This window comes from Dendrobium catenatum, unplaced genomic scaffold, assembly GCF_001605985.2.
Source record: "Dendrobium catenatum unplaced genomic scaffold, ASM160598v2 fragScaff_scaffold_621, whole genome shotgun sequence".
Lineage (NCBI taxonomy): Eukaryota > Viridiplantae > Streptophyta > Magnoliopsida > Asparagales > Orchidaceae > Dendrobium > Dendrobium catenatum.
The window spans coordinates 28,769,773-28,791,713 of NW_021319083.1; the positions used below are offsets into that span (position 1 = coordinate 28,769,773).

Here is a 21,941-nt window from a genome sequence, read left to right on the forward strand (position 1 = left end):
AGATTTTCATAATGAATCCACGTTATTGAGTGAGCTTTAGTGTATGATATTTAATAGAGCTTTTATTTGAGGGGATATTTAATGTGGAGAGCTCTTATGTGAAATTTTAAGTTCACTCTCATTTAATTGTTGAAAAATATTTTCGCATACAAGTACTTGTAGGCTATCGGCATTTATTCTTATTTGGGTAACTCGCATATTTAGTTTATTCTTATACTCAAAAGTTCATTTCAAATATCTCTAGAGTTGATGCATGACTCTCTTTACTTGTCTACTATTTTTTAAAGTCAAAGCACCTGGAATTGATTTGAACTTGGGTTCGGACCTCTATTCCAACTAAATCACATGTGTTATATGTTGCGATCTCCCCTTCTCATTTACGGCAAATTATTACCGGAGACGTCACCCCGACCCCAGTGCATTCGGGTGACACGTCGCGTCCGAATTCGTCTCCAGACGGTCCGGACACCGCATGTAATAATTTGCCCCCATTTACACCTCGTCGAATCCCATTGATCCTGACGTGAATTCCCCTTCTCCTTTGCCTGCCATCGAATCCTATCAGTCTCTCTTTATTTCTCTTTTCACAAGTCTTAGGATCACATCGACGATGCTCTTCAAAACTCATTTTGTCCTTCATATAATATCGAATCGTATTGGTGTCCTTATCACCTTATCCTCCGATGTGCTCTTCACACACCATCTGAATCCTTTCAATGCTCTTCTCTTTCTTAGGCCTCACGATCCTGTAGATGCCATTCTCCTTCACACGCTATGTTCGAAGTAAGCTCAAACTAAGTTCAATTCAAACCCATTCAAGCTAAGCCTTACTACACAGTTCATGAATATAAGTGAGCATTTTCATTTTAAAGAAAATTTTGGGTTTATTTTTTCGAGAAAATGTTTATGTTATACTCTTTAATTTGTTCATTAATAAGAAATATTGATTCATGTTTGTTTTAAGTGGTCACGAACACGATTATTTATATGAAGAATCATTTTTTAACCTCATTTCTTCTGAATTTACTCGTTTGGTAGCTCGAAAACATCTGCTATATATGTTTGAGAACAAGCTCTAGGTAATTTTTTATTAGTAGGCTCGATAAAACTCGTTTGCTATATTAATAACATATAGAAAATAAAGTTCGTTAATAGTTCAATAAGACTTGTTTGTTTAAAGTTTAATAAGCATGAAAAGAATCAAGAATGAATCAAATATAAATCAAACATGACCATCTATCATTTTAAACAAACCATGTTGCATACAAATAGAAAATCTAGAATCCAGCTTCATCCGACTTGAACTAACTGATAATAAACAAGCTCAAACATGAACAAACATCTACTTGGCTCGGCTTGGTTCGTTTGCAACCCTATGAATCACACTTCTAAGTAAAAAAAAATGAAAATTTTAAATGAGATTATTTTAAAATTAATTATTAAAAAAAGGTGGAAAATAACAAGTTTATTAACAAATCAAGTTGCCACATTGTCTGTGACTTGCGCATGTTATGTGGATAAGTTGTCGTCCATGTGTGGATAAGTTGTCGTCCATGTGGTAACTTTTTTTTTTTTATGGTCGTCCCTTGTCGAATTCTTAGCCCTCTACAGGAAAATTGTCCATTTCATGATATTTTTTCAGTGAAAATAGGTGATTTTCCGGTGATTTTTTTTCCAATCGATATTAACAATGTAGGAAACTGAAACCGGCGGTTTATTTCCGACCGACTGTTTATTTCTGGCCATAATATTTTTCAGGGGGGTTTGTAGATGTGGTTTCACCGGTGGGTGGAACGGCGTCTGGTGCGATTTGACAGTTGGAAATTTACAACAGTTGATTTGGCGGTTTAGCTGCTGGCAATAGTCGGCAGTCTGACTGCTGGAAATTTACAGCGATTTAGCTTCTGGAAAACCGCCATTTATTAGCGATGGTTTCTCATGTGTTTCGATGGCCCAAAGATATGTTCCGGTATCTAAGTTTCTGACAGCTAAAACCTCTAGCATTTGAAAAAAAAAACCGCCCTTGTACTTCCAAATTTCCATAATTTGCACCTATAACAGTTGAATAATGCAAAATAACATACACTAATACAATATTCACAATCAACATATGCTGAGGCAGTTGAAAACATAACATTCATAATAAATAAAATTTTAAACATAGGAAATTATAAACTTCAAATTGTTAAACAAACTTCAAAATATAAATTTCAATTACAATAAAGTTTCACATCCAAATGTTCTAAAACAAAAGCTAGTTCTCCAAACTACAACAATAATTTGAACATTAAATTAAATCTATATTCATCTGTGCACAACAATACACACCAATACATAATAATGCATATCTAATACATATCAATACACGATAATACCTAGTAATACACTAGTTTAGATGTCAAATGTTAGGAGTCTGGACGTAGCTCTATGTCCGATGTCTGCAAATAACAATTTCTCCACTTGTGGGCCTCCTCCAACGGAGTTGTAACTCGATAAGCTGAGCGTCGATTGCCTTTAGTTGTTGCTTCTGTTGATTGTCATTAGCCACTCCGCCCTCTCTTGAGTTCAGTTTCTTCTCTCAGGCTGCTCCTTAGCAGAAGTCTTTCTTTGCTTGCGGCCTAGTGCCACTCCCAACCATCCTCTATCTTTTTATAATTTTTTTTTCCCTCTAGAGAAAGTGGTTCGTTGGTTGGAAGCGGCCCAAGAACCCATCGCCGCCGTTGCCATTTTTGACCACCACCATCGCTTGCCGACCACCACCGCCGCCGTCGCTGCCTTTCGTAGGTCGCCATAGCCTTTCATAGGTCGCCACCATCGGCCATCACAATTTAGGACTTTCTCTGTATTCATTACTTAAAAAAATCATTCATATGCATTTACTTTACATTCATTCAAATAATTCTAAAGCATTCCTTTATACTCATTCTTTTTTCAGCTAACCTAACAACCTCTTAATAGGATTTAGTAAAAGTTCAGATTTAATAAATTATAAAAACGGTTTGATAAAATATTTATTAACATTTTTTAAATGATGTGAAATTATTGGGTAGGGGCAACATAATATTGAATTTAAGGCGATTAACTTATTAAAAATTAAAAATTAATTATTTTTAGTATTTATCAACTAATTATTAATTCTAATTTTAATTATCATTACCACAACAAGAAAAATATCAAGCCTTTATCCCACTATGTGGGGTTGGCTACATGCATCATTTTTCTATATTGTGTCATGTTAAAAGTCAAATTCTCTTTTAGATCTAATAAAGAAAGTTTATTTATACTATTTTCTAACCAAGTCTTTTTAGGTCTACCTCTACCTTTATGTAATACATCTACTCTCCTAAAAGGGTCATCGGAAGGTCGCTGTTTTACATGACCAAACAATCCAAGGCATATGTCACTGGAGTTACTCTAACCTTTTCACATATATGTAGGTTTCGTATCATATCTCTAAGAGTAAATCCACTCATCCACATGAGCATCCTCATCTAAGCAACACTTAAAACTTTGTATTATATTTCTCTTTTAATGACCAACATTTCACACCATAAAGCATTGCAGGTCTTCCACCATCTTATAAAATTTTCCCTTAAATTTGAGTGGTACTTTTCTATTGCACAACAGACTCGAAGCATTCCTCCACTTCAACCACCCAACTTGAATTTTATTAATAATATCATCATCTATTTCACCATCACTTTGAACAATATATCCAACATATCTAAAATGAGTACACTTATTAATGACTTAATTGCTCAAAGTCACAAACCCCTCATTAGATCTATAACTACTAAATTTACTCTCCATGTATTCGGTTTTAGAACTACTCAAATGAAAAACTTTAGACTATAAAGTTGATATCCATAATTCGAGTTTACCTACAACTATCTCTATAGTCTTATCAAAAAGAAAAAAATATCATCAGCAAAAAGCATACACCATGTTACATCCTCTTGCAAATGTCTAGTAAGAACATCTATGCCTAAAGCAAACACATAAGAACTTAAAGCTAATTCTTGATGTAATCCAATTGAAATAAGAAAATACATTATCAAACCAACTTCTGTTTGAACACAAGAGCATGCATGGTGACTTGAATATAAGCATTATTAGCCCATTTCTTTTCTAATATCACTTTTCTAATTTTAATTATCATTAGTAACTAATAATTATAAATAATTTAATTAGAATATAAGTTAATTATAAATTAATTTAAGTAACTAATTATTAATTAATTATATTATATTCTTAATTAAACTAAATTAATTAATAATATGATACGCTTCTCTTCTTTTCAAGAATTTCTCTGCTCTTCCTTCATATTGCCGTAGGCTTGCTAGGGTTTGTTTATCCTCTTTCTCCTGCTATTCGATGCTTCAACTTCGCTTCGCGTGAGTTTTGAACGAGTCGCTAGAAGAGTTCTTCCCCTCCTTCGTGTTCCTTCCTGCCGGATCAGAAGTCACGACAGTTCTCCGTTCTTCCTATTGGATCGGAAGTAACGACGAAGACAGGAGCTTGCTCGTTGCGAAGGTAGCCATCTTTCTCCCTTTCGCGCGCTTCTTCGGCCAAATCCCGTAAATCCGCCGAACTACCGGATTTAGTAAATCCGGAATTTAGGGCATAAAGAGGGAAACGGGGGATTTATTTCTCCGTGAGATTTAACTGAACCTTACATCCCATTTGGTCCTGCTTAAATCCTGCTTAAATCCTGTATCTAAATAGCCCCTTACTGTTTCCTACTTTCACCCCGGGTAGCATGTAGGCTCTTCCCGAGCTTATAAGCGTTAGAGTTAATGTGGTTTGGTTTGCTTATAGTTCTTTTTTTGAAGAAAATAAAAAAAACGTCCTGGCTCCCGAGCGTTTTTAAGGTTTTATTCTGCTATGTGTAATGTTGGTTCTTGCTACTGAAATACACATGTATCATGCATGTAAATAGTAGTAACCTTTTTTATTGGGTTGAATCCAACTTCCAATATTTAGCCCTATAGACACATAATGCATCCTACTTGCATTTGGCTGTAGTACATATGTTTGTATAGAGCTGTCAGAAAAGAAAAGAATAAAACATGTCAGTTATGGTAGCAAAGATGCCATTCAAGTCTTGTTGTCTTCCTATGGATTTTTTGAAGCTTCTGTCGCCAATGGCATGTTCCTTCATGTAGTATAAATTTTCAGTCTCATTTGTTGTACTGCTAATACTCTACAGTAATCAGTGCGGATTGCAAGTGTGTGCAATTGCTTGAAAATGATTACCCCTGCATGGGCATTTCATGTGTAGCCTATATTGGGATATAATTGACCAGACTTGCAGAAAACTGCAATTTGATTTTTTTTCTTTATAGCAAGTATAGCTTCCAGATAAGCTTTACGAGCTTAATCATGGTATGCAGCAAAAGGGATCCTGGATAGTGTGTGCTTTGTCATTTTTCTTGCAGGACCTTGTATAACACTGCATAGTTTTGAATGTAGAGCTCATACAATCCAAGCCAGTTTATTGGTGCCAAAGTGTGTGAACATTTATATTCCACAATGGCACCATGTGGAAAACTTATTCAGTGATCTCTAGATCATGGTTCTTCACTTGCCAAATGTTCAAACTTACGCTAAATTAGCAAACCTAACTGAGTTTATTTAAAAAATAAAGTGGACCCAAGTGAACCAGTCTGTGTTCTCACCAATTTGAATGCAATTTACATTGATGTTCTTCTAAATCCTCAAGGAGCTATCAATAACTGAAATGGTGTCCTAACCCTTATGAAGCTATGATGCTTTCTTGTAAAAATATGTGCTTTGCTATTAAAATTAATTTCAAGAAGTTATAATATTTAGTTCTATCTACAATTATTTCATTCATAGAAAAAAAATATTTTAATATTAAGCAATGTAAATTTTCCAATAGATGTGTGAAAATGCTTAGGAGATCAAGGATTTTTTTTGGCTAACTAAACTTTTTAATATTATTTTGAAGACTAAAAGATGCCAGATGAGTGGAGGAGTGTGTTAGTTCCTATTTTTTGAGAATTAAGGTGATGCACAAGATTGTGCTAATTATAGAGGAATTAAGTTAATGTGTCATACATTAAAAATATGGGAGAGAGAGTAATTGAGTAAAGGTTACGATGTTATACTAATATTTCTAATTTTTTTTTGGATTCATGCTGGGTTGGTCTACTATGGAAGCTATATATTTGTTTGCAGGTTTGATGGAGAAGTATAGAGAGAGCAAGAAGGATCTACATTTGATATTTATTGATTTAGAGGAAGCATAAGATAAAGTTCTAAGAGAAGTGCTATGAAGTGTTCTTGTAAACAAAGGAGTTAATAATGGTTATATTCAATTCATTAAGGATATGCATGTAGGAGTTGTTACGTGTTCAAACACAAGGTTGTTTGACCAAATTTTTTAGTATTTCAATTGGATTAGATCAAGGGTAAATTTTAAGCTCATATCTTTTTTCTTTAGTCATGGATGTTTTTACTAGACATTTGCAAGAGGATGTATCCTGGTGTATGCTTTTTGTTGATAATATTCTTCTTGTTGATAAAACTTGAGGAGTAGAAGTAAAACTTGAATTAAGGAGTTCAACCTTTTGAGTAGATATAAAATTGAATACATAGAGTGTAATTTTAGTATTAAACTATTAATAGATCTAATAGTGGGTTTGTGACTTTGGGTGATCACATCATTAAAAAGAGGGCACAATTTAGATATCTCGGGTCTATTGTTAAAAAAGATGGGGATATTATTAGTGGAATTTAAGTTGGATGGTTGAAGTGGAGGAATGCATCGAGCTTGTTGTGTGATAGAAAAGTTCCCCTCAAACTTAAGGGAAAATTCTATAAAATGGTGGTGAGAATTGCATTGCTTTATGGTGCAGAATGTTGGCCATTAAAAGAGAAGCATAATATTAAGTTAAGTGTTGCAGATATGAGAATGCTTAGGTGGATGAGTTGCTTCACACATAGAGATAGAATGCGCAATGAGTATATACGTGGAAAGGTTGGAGTAGCTTTAGTGACATATAAGATTGGAGAGAGTCGGCTTAGATGATTTGGTAACATAAAGTGTCAACCTTCTAATGACCCGGTTAGGAGAGTAGATGTTTTAGATCTTGCTTATGTTAAGAAAGTGATAGGAAACTATGGCTCTTTTAAAAAAAAAAAAGAATAAGAGAATTGAGAAGAAGAATACCTGCAACACTTTTTATTGAAAGATGATGCGAAGAAAAAAAAGATACAATAGGATCCTCAATTAGAGAGGAGGATCAAGCTCTCCCAAATCTCTTACCGGCAGCTAGAGCCCAAACACCTTAAACAAAAACTCAAATTTCAGCCAAAATAAGAGATGCGAAAAGTCCTAGAAGTAATTCCCTCTTAAATAAACATTAATTCCCCCTAATTACCAAACAAACCCTCTATTTGAAATTTCCCTCCTAAATCCCCCCTTAATTGAGCTTGTGGATCCCATCCTCAAGAGGGCGGCTAGGCTGGGGTGGAACCCCTGTTCTGCCTCCTATAGATTCAAGCCGGTCATAGTACCGGTTTAGGGTCCGGTCTAACAAAAAAGGTAGAGGTAAATCTAAAAAGACTTGGTTAGAAAGTATCAGAAATGAACTTTGTTTATTATATTTAATGAGAATTTGACTTTTAATATGACACAATGGAGAAAAAAGATTCATGTAGCCGAGGGGATATAGGCTTGATGATGTTGTTGTTGTTGTTGTAGAGAACAAATATTCACCTATAAGTGAAATACCATGATGTAACTTGAGTGTAGCCAGAACTGAGCAAGGATTTGTTAGGACATTATTTGTAGGGTGAGGCCACACATTATTTTATTTTATTTTATTTAGGGTGAGGCCACAATTTAACCCAATTATGAGCAAATGTTGGTTGGAATTTCTTTTGCTAGTGAGACAATACAATTTTATGAAAAATAGGTAAAGATTTGAAGTAAGATTAGATTCATTACGTGAAATTTAAGGACTTTGATCAAGAAGATGGGAGAATTGGTGGACATACAATAAAATTATGAGGGAGAATGATGGAATATGGGTTAAAAAAATATATTAGTATCAGAGAACCAATTTGGTTTTATTCTAGGAAGATCTACTATGGAGACAACCTTTTTTAGAAAACTAATGGAGAAGTTTAACGAGCAGAAAAATTGTATTCATATTATTTTTTTTGTAATCTTAAGGAAACATATGATTGTGTATCACGTGAAATGATTTCATACATTTTAATGAAAAAAAAGGTGTTAAGGGTTTGCTCATGCTATTAAGGATATATATGATGGAGTATTGATTATTATAATTTATTTTGTAGTGAACAAAGAGTTTTCAATTACAATTTAGTTATATCAAGGATCAGTGTTAAGTTTATATGTTTTAGTATGTTTATGGAGATTAAGACAGCTACGAACTTGAAACTTGCTTGAAAATCATTTGAAATTTGACTCGACTTGAAATTGATTCAACTAAATTCAAAATTGATTTCTAGTCAATTCTGGGTTTGTTCTAATCAGTGATAATTTGAGTTGATTCGAAATCTGATTTGAAATAAGTATTTACTCAAAATATATAATGTATGTAACTTGAGATATTTATATACAAATTGTAGTATTTATAATGATGTATATAATTGATTAAGTATTGAATATGACTTGACTCGAAATCAAATCACTCTGAGTCAACTTGGCTTGAGTTGAAATGATTTTGATTTCAAGTAGAGTTAGAATCTAAATTTTTTATTTTGAGTTGAGCCAAACCCGCTGTAATTCAACTTGATGCCGACCTTAATGGAGATGTTTACATAGGATATTCAAGTGGGAGGTTACCTTTGTGTATGATTTTTACAAATATTTTGTTTCAATAGGTAAGACTTCTATTAAAATATGTAAAATGTTAAATCAATAGAGAAAATATTTGGAAGTTAAATGACTTAGAATAACAGAACAAAGATTAAGCATTTAGTATGTAACGTTAGTTGGTGCGCCATTAAAAATTAGCCAAATTTCTTTAACTTAACTCACCTAGCCCATCTTTATCATGTTTATGCTGTCATTCTAATTCCTTGCGCTGCCATTCCCCTATGCTGCATATGCTTTCTTAATGGAAAATTAATCGTGTTAGTTGTCTTTTGTTGAAATCAGCTCACCAATGGTCTTTTTCAGTTACCGATCTTTTGATTTGTGAATTATTTGCTGGACCTTTTCATATATTAGCTTTGTGGTATGTTCCTAATGCTGATTTGAAAAAGCTTTGCGCTACCATCTTAAATTAATGATGACTGCCAAGAACTGACATATTGCATACTTTTATGCTCGTACAATCTGGTTGATTGTTAGGGTATAGATTTCTAATGCCAGCACTTTTATTATGTATTCGTGTGATCAGATGAAATTAGTTATTGGTTGTTGTATTCCAACCATACTTACTGAGTGGTTGCCTGGTAAGGGAAACAATTGAGGGTAAAAGATGGGTGAATGAAAACAAAAAAGCAAGTTAAACAATTTAGTTTGCTTGGTGGAAACACATTGTGACTGCAAAAAAAGCCTTGCTTAGAAGGGGTAGATTTTCCTTTGCTGAAATTTACTTTCTGACTAGATAATTTCCAGGTTTTATATGTTAGTATTATGCCTCGTTGTTTGCATTTCTATAAACTCATGTTGTAATTTTAATAAAATCTAAGGTGAGAGATGATGGTTAATTGTACGGCAATCTCAAAGATGTCTGTTCTTTCATTCACCATCAGAAAGTATTGCTGGAGGTATTCCTCTTGTTTTCTGTTGAAGCTATCCCCATTCATCTGTTTTCTCCTGAGGGATTGAGTTGTGAAAATTGCATTTTTAAAATTTTAATTTTGTTAATGTACTTGCCTTTTCTCTCATGTTATGATTGTTTTCTAGGTTGATAAATTTAAGTTGCAATCTTTGGTTGCTCCATTTTTTTAAAATATCAAACTTACATTGGGTTGACGTGTTGGTTTCTTTGATTTAGAATTATCTGTGAATTTTAGCTTTTAATTTGACGAAATGTGTTCTTTAGATTATTATGGCATGACCAAAAAAATGTTTTGTGTGCTTGTATGCCTGACTTACAGGCCATCCCAGCTTTCTAGTGTGGTCTCTTTATGTCAGAAGAAGAGACCTAACGGTCCTTTTGGTTGGAGAATGTCACAAGACCTTGAGAAAACTTGCAAGGAGACAAGAAGCAAAGGCAGTACGCTGCTCGTGGCATCAGACAGGTACATCGAGAAATCAGTTAAAGCAATCAAAGATGGAAAGGTTATAGCAGTGCCCACTGACACACTTTATGGATTTGCTTGTGATGCATGGTATGTGGTTTGAAAAAGTGTTTTTCGTTTAAGTTATGTTGTGCTTTGTAAACCTAATATATTTAGGACTTGCCATGCATTCAACCAAGGTAACCTCTCACTTTGGCATGCCTATTAATATGTTCTTCTCCTTAAAATATCTTTTTTTTTTTTTTTAAATCCATGCATCTTCTGATTAGATGTGCCTTGGTGTGGTAATTGCGATAAAAGTTTGCCAGCTTATATTCAGTTAGTTTATGCTGCTGCTTTTAAAGAAAATCACTGTAACATTGAAAAAATGATGATTCCATGGGCAATTGGTTGCATAATGTCCAAAACATGACATTTAAAACACTTGCGTGCCAGAAGGGAGGCGGTCGTTGTGATTGGAGGGGTTGAAGTTCGGATAGCATTTATTCCTGCATTTTCTGCTATTTGTCCATCCACAAGAGCAGGTGCCAGAGGTGGTTCTAGACCAAGTTGCCCGCTAAAATGAGTTTTTCTTGTTCTTTGTTGCTTTCCTAGCTTGAGGGCAAGGTTGATGACATAATTTATTGTCTAATATGGTTGTAGTTAAACCACATTGGCTATAGAAGATTTTAACCCTCCAAGAAATTGAGCTATAGTATTTTCTTCAAGTTCCACCTAGTTGCACTTCAACATTAGTTGTTCGAATTCAGCCGTATAACTCTCCAGCAATAGTTCTTGTAGTTGAAGATGGTGTAGGAGAAGGAATATGTCTTGCTGTTAGTAGGATGGCAAGAATTTCCTTTGCATTTCTTTCTTCAATCCAAGAATTGATCTTGGTTTTCCTTCCCATTGTCTGGATCGCTTTATGTTCTCCTACCACAAGGTTGTGTAGCCTTTTTATTTGATTGCTAACAGTTTTACGATATGATCAAGTGGTACCTCCTTGTATTGAAGAATTCTTTCCACGGTGTGGAGCAAATTAAGAAATTTATCCAGGTCCAATCTTCCTTCAGAATTCTAGATCTCAATCTTGATTCCAAAATCTTGATGTGGTTTTCTAGGTTCTTGCCGGTAATTGCGGAGAGGTGGTTCTTCCTCTTCATTTGAAGTTTCTTGATGAAAAGGATTCTCATCTTCTGCTTGACGTTCTTCCTCATTTAGATGTTTAGTTGTATGACATAATTCCATCACCACAAGTCGCCTTGAAGTTAACGAATCTCTCGGTGTAAATCTTCCATGGAAGGTTCTTGAAATGGTCTTGGCTCGCCTCTTCTTGGTGGCATTATTGGAGTTTCTTGCTGGAATGTGATACCAAATGGCACCAAAACTTTTAAAGTAAAGGGAAGATGGGAAAAGGATAGCAGGTCGGATCTTCTCCACTAGCCTTAGTGCACCGGATAGTAGTTGGACAGCCTTTTGGTGGTTGTTGGAGGGAGGCTTGGGAAGGGACCGAACAACAGTTGAACAACTTCGTTTGGCTGCTGAAATGAAGGTGGGAGGCAGTTAATTCGGGTAGAGGTCACGTACAGCAGCTGGTTGATCTTGGAACAAGTATGGACAGCAAATCTTCAAACTGGAAAGAGGCGGGAAGCTTTTTTGGGTTATAGATTGGGTGGACAGCATCAATTTGCAGACATCTTGATTAAGGGAAAGTGAAAAGAAATGCAAGAATCTGAACTGAAAGGAGGAGAGGTTGGGCAGTCTTTGGCTATGATCAGCTGAACTGATGGGAGTGAAGACCTGGTGGACGACGGGCAGGAGAAAATCTGCTTGTCTTTTGGGGGGTTGAGGGATGAACAGCCGGCGGCGGTTGCTGCTGGAGAGGGGAAAGGTGGCCGCCACCTGGATACAATTTAGGATATGAAAAAAATACAAAAACAGAGAAAACCACAAACCCTGAATTTAATTTCAACCAAGAGGAAGCTCTATTTATAAGAATTGAGCCCCTTGATAACTAGGATAGGATAAGAACTAATCCTATTGATGACTAGGATAACTAACGATAGAATAAAACATAAAATAAAAGCCCAAATTAGGTTGATTACTGAACTGGTTGGCCGAACCAACTGGTCTTGGTAGCACCAACATCAGGTGTCTTATATCGCTATATAACAATTGTTGGTTGATTAAGGTACCTCTTATAAGGTACCTCTTATAGAACTTATTCATTTCCCTTTATATTTGTACTTACATCATTTGAATTTGTATCTATATTAATGCTTATAATCGCAAAGATTTAATACAATCAATATGAGTTGAGCTGCATGTGTCTGGTTGTCTGCTAGAAGTAGTTTGTACTAAAATAATATTATAATATTCAAATTCCTTTTCCATTAATAAAGAAGATGGGCAAGTATTTTACATAAGTTCACCCAATTTATGACTACATCTTGTTATCACCTCTGTAAATTTCACTATTGATCTTAGAAAATTTTGACAGTCATTTTTTAGATACAAATGTAAGATGGCGTCTCCCTTCTTATAATGGAAAAACTTAGGATAGCTGAAATAGAGTAAAATCTTCAAAACACTCTTAATGAAATAGATATCAATATTAAATATCTTTTAGCGGGTAAGATGAAATTTAGGCTCCACAACTTAACAATTATTACTATGGTTCAGATTTTATTATTTGAACTCTTGCTTTTTCCACCAGTTATACATAACAGCTGTGGTGGGAGTAACTCATATAAGCTAAGCATTTATTAAACAAACTTACTGATTACTCTTGTTATTAATAATGCCAACTGTTTTTCCGCTGAGGAATTTGCTACAAAGATTTCGTTGATGTACAAAGGGTGAAACGATTAGATTTTAAATTGCTTTTAGCCATGATTAAGTTGGTAGCCATGCATAGTTTCTCAAATCTGTAATGTGTTTTTTTGGCAGTTCTGCAGCAGCAATTAACCAGATATATGAAGTCAAAGGGCGTAAATTGACAAGCCCTCTTGCAATATGTGTTGCTGATGTTTCAGATATACCTCGGTTTGCTATTGTCGATGGTTTACCTTGCGGTTTGCTTGATGGTCTTCTACCTGGACCTGTTACTATTGTTCTGAGGAGAGGTTGATATTGCACAAAAGTTTTATATCGTTCAGTAATCTATTGTGTTCAATTGAACATTCTCAGAATTATAGCCAGAAACTTCAATGCTTTTTCAGATGATTCCAGCATTCTAGAGAAGTCACTAAACCCAGGTTTAGATAGCATTGGTGTTCGAGTACCAGACAATAATTTCATTCGTGCGATTGCTCGTGGTTCTGGAGGCGCATTAGCTCTTACAAGTGCCAATCTCACCGGACAAGCCAGTAGCATCAGCCCAAAAGATTTTGAGCATCTATGGCATCACTGCGAATATGTTTTTGATGGTGGCTTGCTTCAGGATGGTCGTGCTGGTTCTACGGTGGTGGATCTTACAAAGCCAGGTGCATATAAGATTTTGAGGCCAGGAAGGTGAATCTGATATAATCATGTCCAAATATATGCAGAGCTATTTCCAGCGTTTAGTGTGGAACTTAACAATTGGGCTGTTGTTTGTTTTGCAGTGCCAGGGATAAAACTGTTGCAGTGCTTCATAGCTTCAGTTTGGAAGAAGGAAATTGAGAAAATATATCATCTAGGAATCATTTAGCCCTGCTATTCTTCAATGATGACTATTCTGATATATTCCTCTTGGAAAGCTGGTTATAAGAATGGATGCAAGCTAATTATTCGATCTGTTGTCATGTTTCTCATTCAGGGTAGCATCTGGTTCGTTGAATCAGGAACTTTCTTATGTTTTTTTATTTTATATATCACTGGCGCATTTCTGTTTTGTTATCTTTTATAAATTTTTATGATAAAACGATTTTTTTTAATAATCAGATATTGTAGATTGTGGTAACTATGAGCGTTTTCACGGATCATGTTTGATTTAGATGTGATCCAACCATGTAAGACGCAATCAGTCCCATGATTTATATAAAGTATTTTGTGCTGCAAAGCAGTTTTGCCCAATATAATTTTTATTTTTGTATAGTACAGTCAATCAACAAGTGCAGCGGCTGAAATTGAGAATACCGCGCATTATTTCTGAGTGGAAAATCTCATTATGATAATGCACATGAAGATTTATAGAGAAGCATGCATATCAATCTGATGGCCAAAGCTCATTCTAACTGAACTTGATACCACTGCACAGAACCAACTTCACCATCAATCTCAAGCTCACAGACAGACCTGACAAGGTAAGCGGCGACATCCTCAATTGTTTCAAAGCCAGCAAGATCTGGAGGAAGCTCATCTCCAGGCCATCTCTCCAACCAAGCCTTCAACCTCATCTTCAGCTCCTCCTCCGAAACGAATTCTAGGTTCCCTGGTTCCAATAGGACGTAAGTTTCTGATTTCATATTCTCCTCCTAACTGCAAACATCTGCACATGCTTTTCTTGAAAATGTTATTTGACCAGCTAAATAAACGACAACCATATCAAAATCCAAATCCTTTGATAGGATAAGACGGATCTGATAGGTTGTTCTTTTAGGATTGGAAACCACTTCACCAAATTGAGTCATATCTCAGAATTAGATCAATACAAGAAGAAGAGGGAAGAAGGAAATCAATCACATGGAAGACAGATCTAACAAGGTTCCTAGTCCTGTACATCCATAGGCGCAACCAAGAACCTCACTAGATGCGGAGAAATTACCAAATGCACTCACATTCACCCCAAAAAAATTACAAGCAACCGCTCAAGCTCCGTATAAGATCTCCTTTTTTGTTTCGCATGTCTTTCACTAACCTCTATCTTATTTTCATTCACCAAAAACATAAAATAAAAATAAAAAAAAACTCGTGGAGGGCTTATGTTTGAGTTCCGTAATAGCTCGTCCTCATATGGAGACCAATAAAACCTGCACGGTCGATCCATGTTTTTGTTCATTAGAGAAAGATGAGACACACATGACAATTTTTCCTCTTCGCACACCGTCATCTTGCATCTAATGCTAAGCTCCTTCATGACCATTGTGTTAGGAAATACTTGAATATTTCAAGTAAACCTTAACAAGAATGAAAAACAACAAACGATTCACAAAATCTGATGGGAAAACTCACCAAAACAGTAGTATTTATTGCAGGAATCAAATCAACGAAAGAACTAAAAGCAAGATACAGTTGATCCTCAATTCGAGAGGAGGATCATTCTCTTCCAATCCCTAGACAAATCTAGGGCTCAAGACACAAGCACAACAACTCCTAAAGCAGCCACAAAACAAAGCATAACCCTAATCCTCCTAATCTCTTCCTATTTAAAGCAAAACCTCCTCTCTAACCCTATCCACCCCCTCCTCTTCCTTCCTAATTATTCCCATGGGCCCCACACCTAATATGGGAGGCAATTTCAAGAGGGCGGATCAACATTGGTTTGCCTCTTGTAAGTGTGAACTGGCCCCTTGCCAAGGGCCGGTTGGACCGCTCCAATGGGGACCAATCTAACAATACAAACCCTCCGAAAAAAACATCTTGTCCTCACGGTGAGCTGAAAAATTGATGCTTCACTCTCTCATAAAGCTCCCATGTGGTGTCGTAGTCCGGGAGGCTCTTCAATTTGATCAACACTTAGCTCTATCTTCTCTCTGTCGAACCCCCATCAACTCAAAGGGTTCTAGAATCACCTCTAAATCTTCTGTCAGTGTCACTGTAAACTCAGGACTTGCTGCATGATCTCCAATTGTTCTCCTTAGCTGGGATACATGGAACACCAGATTTATAGTCGCTGTTAGTAGTAATTTCAACTGATATGCCACAGCTCCAATCCTCACCACTACCTCATATGGCGAATGAGGAAGCTTTCGTGGAAGAAGTGGAGCTAGGAGAAGGAGAAAAAGAAAAAACAAAGCCTCGTTTCTCCTTCATTTTATCGACGAAAGCAGCAACGATCGAAGCCAGCTTCGCGGGATTTGTAGGAAGGGACGGTTCAGTGTCGAATTACAGGTATTTACGGGATTTCTTGTGGGATTTCTGGAATCTGAGTAGGGTTTGAGCTGGGCTTCGGTTCGTGGTCCAGAGGTCAACAATTATCCACATTGACGACAATATTCTTAAGAGTCATGATAATCTTATTGAATTTATTGAGATGGAAAAATATATATGCATACCTTCTTTCATGAGAAATGCAAACAACCTATGCTTGAAAAACATGCAATTAGTGATAGGCTTCGCCATGCACATGACTCTAGCTTAAGGCATAACTTGGTTGAGATGTCTTCATAAGCTACCTCTCTTAAAAGTATCATTTGTTATACAAAGACAATAAACCCTTCAATTCCTCCCTTAATCCTTCTTTCACCAACAAAGACTGCATCTTCAATCCCCAGGTATTGAAGTCCTTTGATTTCCCATCAAAGCTCTCCATCGTAATCTTCATTGTGGATATTGGCTTCATAGCAACCATGAAGAAACTGATCTAGAATAAGGGTTTGATACAAATATGCCATGAATTGTGCCACTTAAACCGCTCCCACAAATAAACTTGTGCCTTCACATTAAATCAATACAATCAGAAGAAAATCAATCAAACACAAAGGAGAAGAATTTTATATGGTTCGGGAATGAAGCCCTTTCATCAACAACCAACAATAATAAAAAATGCAACTAATTGCGGAGAAATTACAAATGTGGTCACCTTCTCTCGAGAGGAATTAAAACTAGACACCCAGCCTCCCTGTAAAATCTCTACTTTTGAATCTTTCCATTCTCATAAATCTCTCTAGTTTTCTTTAATGAAAAAAAAAAAAGCTCTTCTAAATCATAGATTGACTCCACCTATATGTGGCATTGTTGGTAAAACAACGTCCAAACAAAAACTACCCACTTTGGGGTTGTCCCACTTCAACCTTTTCACTTGGCTGGGAAGGATATGCTGCATGCGGCCAACCCACATTTCTATTCATGCGACCAAACTTGATACTTAGAACAAAATTCAATTTTTCAAACTTTCCTAACAATATTCTAAATGATAAGCACATTTAGACCACGTATGTGGTCCAAGGACAAGTTAAGGCATGCAAATGATAGTTTCAATTCATTTCTTGATCTATCTACAAATAAACTCGCACTGAGATAACACTAAATAATATCAAATAAATGGAATCACTTCATGGGATTTTCCAATTAGATAGAGCGGCAAGGAAATATCCCTTAAACGTTTCATTTTTCAAATATTTGATCATTGAATCATGCAAGATGTTCAATATTAAAGGGCAGGTACCTTAGAGTGATGTTCTTACTTCTCATCATCTGTGTCAGTTCAAAGCAAATCAATGGACATGCTAATTGAGATCCACAGACATTTGTTCCACAAAAAAAATATGTTGTATGTTTTGGATACATTGGTACCTATAAAGCATGATCAAATGTTATAATAAATGTGAATCATAATAAATACAAAAAACATTGTACCAATAAATAGCCTATATATCATAATATGGGAATATTCAAGGAAAATGATAGATTAGAGGAAAATGCAATTCAGTTTCTTTTGCAGATGAACGATTGAATTAATTGTGAGGATATGCTAAATCCATAGATTTAAATTCCTGCCAAAATATTGAAAGTTAATATCAAATCTTCAATGTGCAACAACCAATTAAATCGACATTGAAAGTTTGATAAATCCATTAATTTACACTTAATAAAAAATTATGGTTTTGATCTTCATATGTGACAAAAACATCGAAGATATTTTAAGCAACCAGTGATAAACCATCAGCAACCTAATAACAACTATCAAAGTGTCTACGATTAAAGAATGTGGATCAATGAGGATTAAAGTTTTGTCTGATACATCAGTAATCAAATATATATTCAAACTGAAATATTAAGCCATGGGTGAGGGCCGACCATTTGTTATTTCAATACTAATAATTATTAACACCATCAAATGTGGAACTAAAGTTAATCCTTTCATGTATCTTGATAATAACTACCCTTCTTTTTGCAAGTTGCATTAATGACTCATCAATATAATATTCTTTTTGTGGGTAATTTTAGTTATTAGTCATTGCTAACTTTGAAAAAAAATTTCAGAGGTGTCGAGGTCCCTCATCAAACTATGGCTTAGCCTGCTACGGACACTTGAATAAACATGGAGATCCACCAAATACATTTTTATACATGAACCAATGCAGTCCCAAATCAATGGAGATCCTGATGGGGACATTGACAAGAGGTTTCGACGCGTTTATCAGAGGCGACACAGGAGATCGATGGCCATGATGAAGAGTCTTTACTTTTGATGCATTTTCTGTATTAATCATTTTATTTCAGTTTATTCGTTTTTGCCCTTATGAGTAGTTGGTCGTTATTGTAGCCCAAGGGGCATTCTAGTCTTTTATTTTATTTGTCATTTTGAGACATATATATATGGTCATTTTCTTATGTATGAGAATGATTATTGATGAATGAAAATTTCTTTCTCTTGTTGATTTCTTTGTGAGTTCATGAAATTTTCCAAGATCTCTTTGTGAGTTCTTGAGGAGGTAGTTTTGTAGATCTCTTTGTGAGCTCTAGTGAATGTGGTGTTGTGGTTAGTGGTTTCACTTTCCGCATATACTTCGTTCGTTCTTCTTCTCCCTCAAGAAATCCCCACCCCATCTTCCTTGGAGAACCCGAGCCCCCCCCCCTGGTCATTGCCGACGGCCTACTTGGGCTCACAAGCCGCCGGCCACCTTCCCACCCGCCGGCCAGCCATCCTTCCAGTCATCCACCCGCCGGCCCTCCTCTCCCTAACATTCAATTTTTGAAATTCAAATTTCGAATTTCAAATTCTTTCCATTTAGGGAAAATCCAAATTAGGAAAGTTTTGCTCATGAATCCAATTTCAAAATAAATCAAAGTGGATTTATTTTACTCTTTCGTAATATTCATTGCTTATTTGAAAACCTCCCCACCTTCTCCCAAATTCCCTCCCTTCTTCATGATGCTGCCGGCCCCTACATTGGGCTCCCCATTAATTGCTCAATTACTCCCTCCCCTTATTTGAAATCCAAAATTTGATTTCAAATATTTTTCCCCCCAATCTCATTAAAACTAAAATTAATTTCAATTTTGCAACCTCTCACCCATCTCTCTCCATACCGCCGGCCCCTTTTTGGCTCCACCCCATTAAGCCTCCATTAATGCCTTAATTGCATTCAATTTGGATTCAAATTTCAAAAGTTTTCCCTCCCAATTTATTCAAAATCTGATCTTAATTTCAGAATTTTGATTAAACCACATCACCCCCATCCTAACCTAACTTCTACCAAAACCCTAGCCTCCACTCCACCTCTCCTAGCCGCCCCTCCTCCCCTCCCTCCTCTCAATGCACCATGTATGGCGGAACCCGAATGGAACTTTGGATTTGTGCATGACGATCGAGATCAAGTCGACATCCTCCAATCGCCATTCTTTGACGTGGGCTTTGATTTCGACGACACCGTTGAAGAATACATCGACCGTATCCAATACACCTTAGTTGACGTGATCGACGAGCAAAGGTCAAAGGGACGTTAGATCATCATTGGACGGTCATCTTCCTCCACCGCTCTGGCCAAATTTACAAGAACGACTATCCTAGATTCCTTCTTCCTCGGAGTGACCTCGATTCTAATGTGGAGACTCTTTTTTTGCTAAAGCCTAGACTATTTGAGCGTATGGGCTCCAAAGGTGAAAGCTCTCATTATTTAATCATGGATTTTTGTTTACCGTCGTAGCTTTACAATTACTCTTTACGTTTTCTTGAATTGTTTGGTTAATTGACTTCACTCTTCTTTGCCTAAGCAAGTTAAAGATTAAGAAATCCGAGGATCATTCCATGTTATAAGTAATAACTTTATTTTGGGAATACTCTGTTAAATTGCTCTTTTTAATTTCTTAGGTAACTCCTATCGTTTCACATCAGATCCCCCCATGACATTTGCAATACCAGTAGACTTCAGACAATCTTGGTTGGTTCAATAAGTTGACCCAATGCTTGTGATTCATAGAACCGTCGGTTTTTCATTTGAATCACTTTGACTCTTGGGCCTATTCGATCTTGTCTTAATGGGTCTTGGGTTATTGGGTCACGAGCAAAATTTGATTGCTGTTCATGTCTTGAACGCTATATCTTTATCTCTCGCTCTTTGAAACTTCTCGTGACTCCTTATCTTCTCCAGTTATTTTTTTCTCTTCATTGTTTTCTTCACCATCTTTTTACGTTTTAACTTTTTTCTTTACTTTTTATCTTCATGACCTTTGGATTCCTCTTTTGTCCTTTATGGGATGGCCACCCCTCTGTTTTATTTTGATGTCTTTTGGTCTCTGACTTTTTATGCCCAAAAATAGTTGGTCATTTGTATTGAAAAATTCACTAGTTCATGAATAAAATATTGAGTTTCTTCAACTGGAGTACTGTAATTGTGTGTTTTTTGTTAGTGTGAAGGACTTCTTCGGTGGAGGTGGTGCATTCTATAGAGAAAGGCTTCCAATGTTGCGAAGGATGTTGTCATAATGAGGAATTTCTTGTCACAACTATCTTCTTGTAATACCGGTATTTTAGTTTCAGCATTTTTCACCTTTTCTTCTACTATGGACCTATGGTTTCATATTTGAAATGTTTGTCTACATTTTTGTCACTTTGATTTGTGTTAAAACCAACTGCACTAAAATATTTTCATTTGAAATTCATTTTTGCTATAATTTTTTTGGATTGGAACGTCTGGTGCTTAAATTGTAATAACATCAACCCTATTCACCATTTCAAATCACTAAAACTCTTATGTAATTATTCAAGATCTATTTCCTTTATTTTGTCTGAGTTGTAATTACATTTTCAAGAGAAGATTTCAACTTTAGTCTTTGGTAGGATCATATAAACCCAACTCTCACTATAGGAAACCCCTTCAGCTGTTTTGCAACATCTAACTATCCAGAGCACAACTGATATTCTTAATTGAGAGCATTCTCAACATCAGGCCTAACACGTAATTAATCATAGATACTTATATCTATAAGAAACCTCGATTACCTATCAATCTAAATTTTGAAAGTACCTTCCTTTATGCATGATAAGCCCTAGATCCAAGGCAGATAGTGGTCATCTTCTTTCGAAGCTCACTGTCACCGAAGAACTTTTCCACTAAGAAGCTAGTAATTTTACCACCATTTCATGAATTCAGCCAAATTTAACAAAGAACAAATTGTGAAAAACGCTATGAATGAAAGCAATAAAGCCCGGCATTCTGAAATCACACTATTTACCATAATCCGTTACTCAAAATGCAGTAGTAATATTTTGAGAAAGCATAATTTCTTCACTTGTTTCCAGCTTATGAACATAATCATTCTTCTTGCCAAGCAATAATGCGCTTGAAGCCTAAACAAAACCCTAGATGAAAAATAAAGAAACATAACCAAGAACTGCATTGGAAATCAAACTGCACCAACTTGTTTTCTACGCAATATATGAGAAAGATACCGTTTTGATCTTCTATGAAAAAAAGGAAAATACCCACCTGGGAAAATTTGAACTCCATGAGAGTTCAGATGATACATCCTCAAGGTTACCTCCACACACACTCTCTCTCCCTCCGTCTCCGAGCGCCGAGTTTCTTATCTATAAACTCTCTGCGGATATAAAGCGCCACAAA

General features: G+C 35.9%; 2 protein-coding genes across 5 annotated transcripts; one reads left to right on the top strand and one right to left on the bottom strand.

The window, feature by feature from the left end:
- Positions 1-4,298: 4,298 nt before the first annotated feature.
- On the top strand, positions 4,299-14,608 carry LOC110105007 (yrdC domain-containing protein, mitochondrial). 4 transcript variants are annotated; one of them, XR_002304102.2, is made up of 7 exons: positions 4,299-4,533; positions 9,697-9,774; positions 10,108-10,341; positions 13,180-13,355; positions 13,452-13,743; positions 13,836-14,040; positions 14,471-14,608. XR_002304102.2 is itself a non-coding variant. In XM_020834353.2 (6 exons), exons 2-6 carry the CDS (start codon positions 9,704-9,706, stop codon positions 13,891-13,893), a joined length of 831 nt encoding a protein of 276 aa, XP_020690012.1. In that variant the 5' UTR covers positions 4,299-4,533; positions 9,697-9,703; the 3' UTR covers positions 13,894-14,173. The 4 variants fall into 4 exon arrangements, 2 of the variants coding, with proteins under 2 accessions (XP_020690012.1, XP_020690027.1); XR_002304103.2 differs by lacking the exon at positions 14,471-14,608 and adding an exon at positions 14,314-14,453; XM_020834353.2 differs by lacking the exon at positions 14,471-14,608 and having other exon boundaries at positions 13,836-14,173.
- On the bottom strand, positions 14,439-21,912 carry LOC110104934. The gene is given in 7 exon segments (XM_028695033.1): positions 14,439-14,680; positions 14,683-14,701; positions 15,945-16,138; positions 16,428-16,453; positions 16,721-16,807; positions 17,540-17,667; positions 21,807-21,912. Coding segments are annotated over 7 exon segments (717 nt in total). The 5' UTR covers positions 21,828-21,912.
- Between the last annotated feature and the right edge of the window lie 29 nt (positions 21,913-21,941).

Coding starts and splice junctions, on each gene's coding strand:
- LOC110105007 (XM_020834353.2), top strand. CDS start 9,704: ATGATGGTTAATTGTACGGCAATCTCAAAGATGTCTGTTCTTTCATTC. Junction 13,356..13,451: donor TACTATTGTTCTGAGGAGAG/GTTGATATTGCA, acceptor ATGCTTTTTCAG/ATGATTCCAGCATTCTAGAG. Junction 13,744..13,835: donor AAGATTTTGAGGCCAGGAAG/GTGAATCTGATA, acceptor TTTGTTTTGCAG/TGCCAGGGATAAAACTGTTG.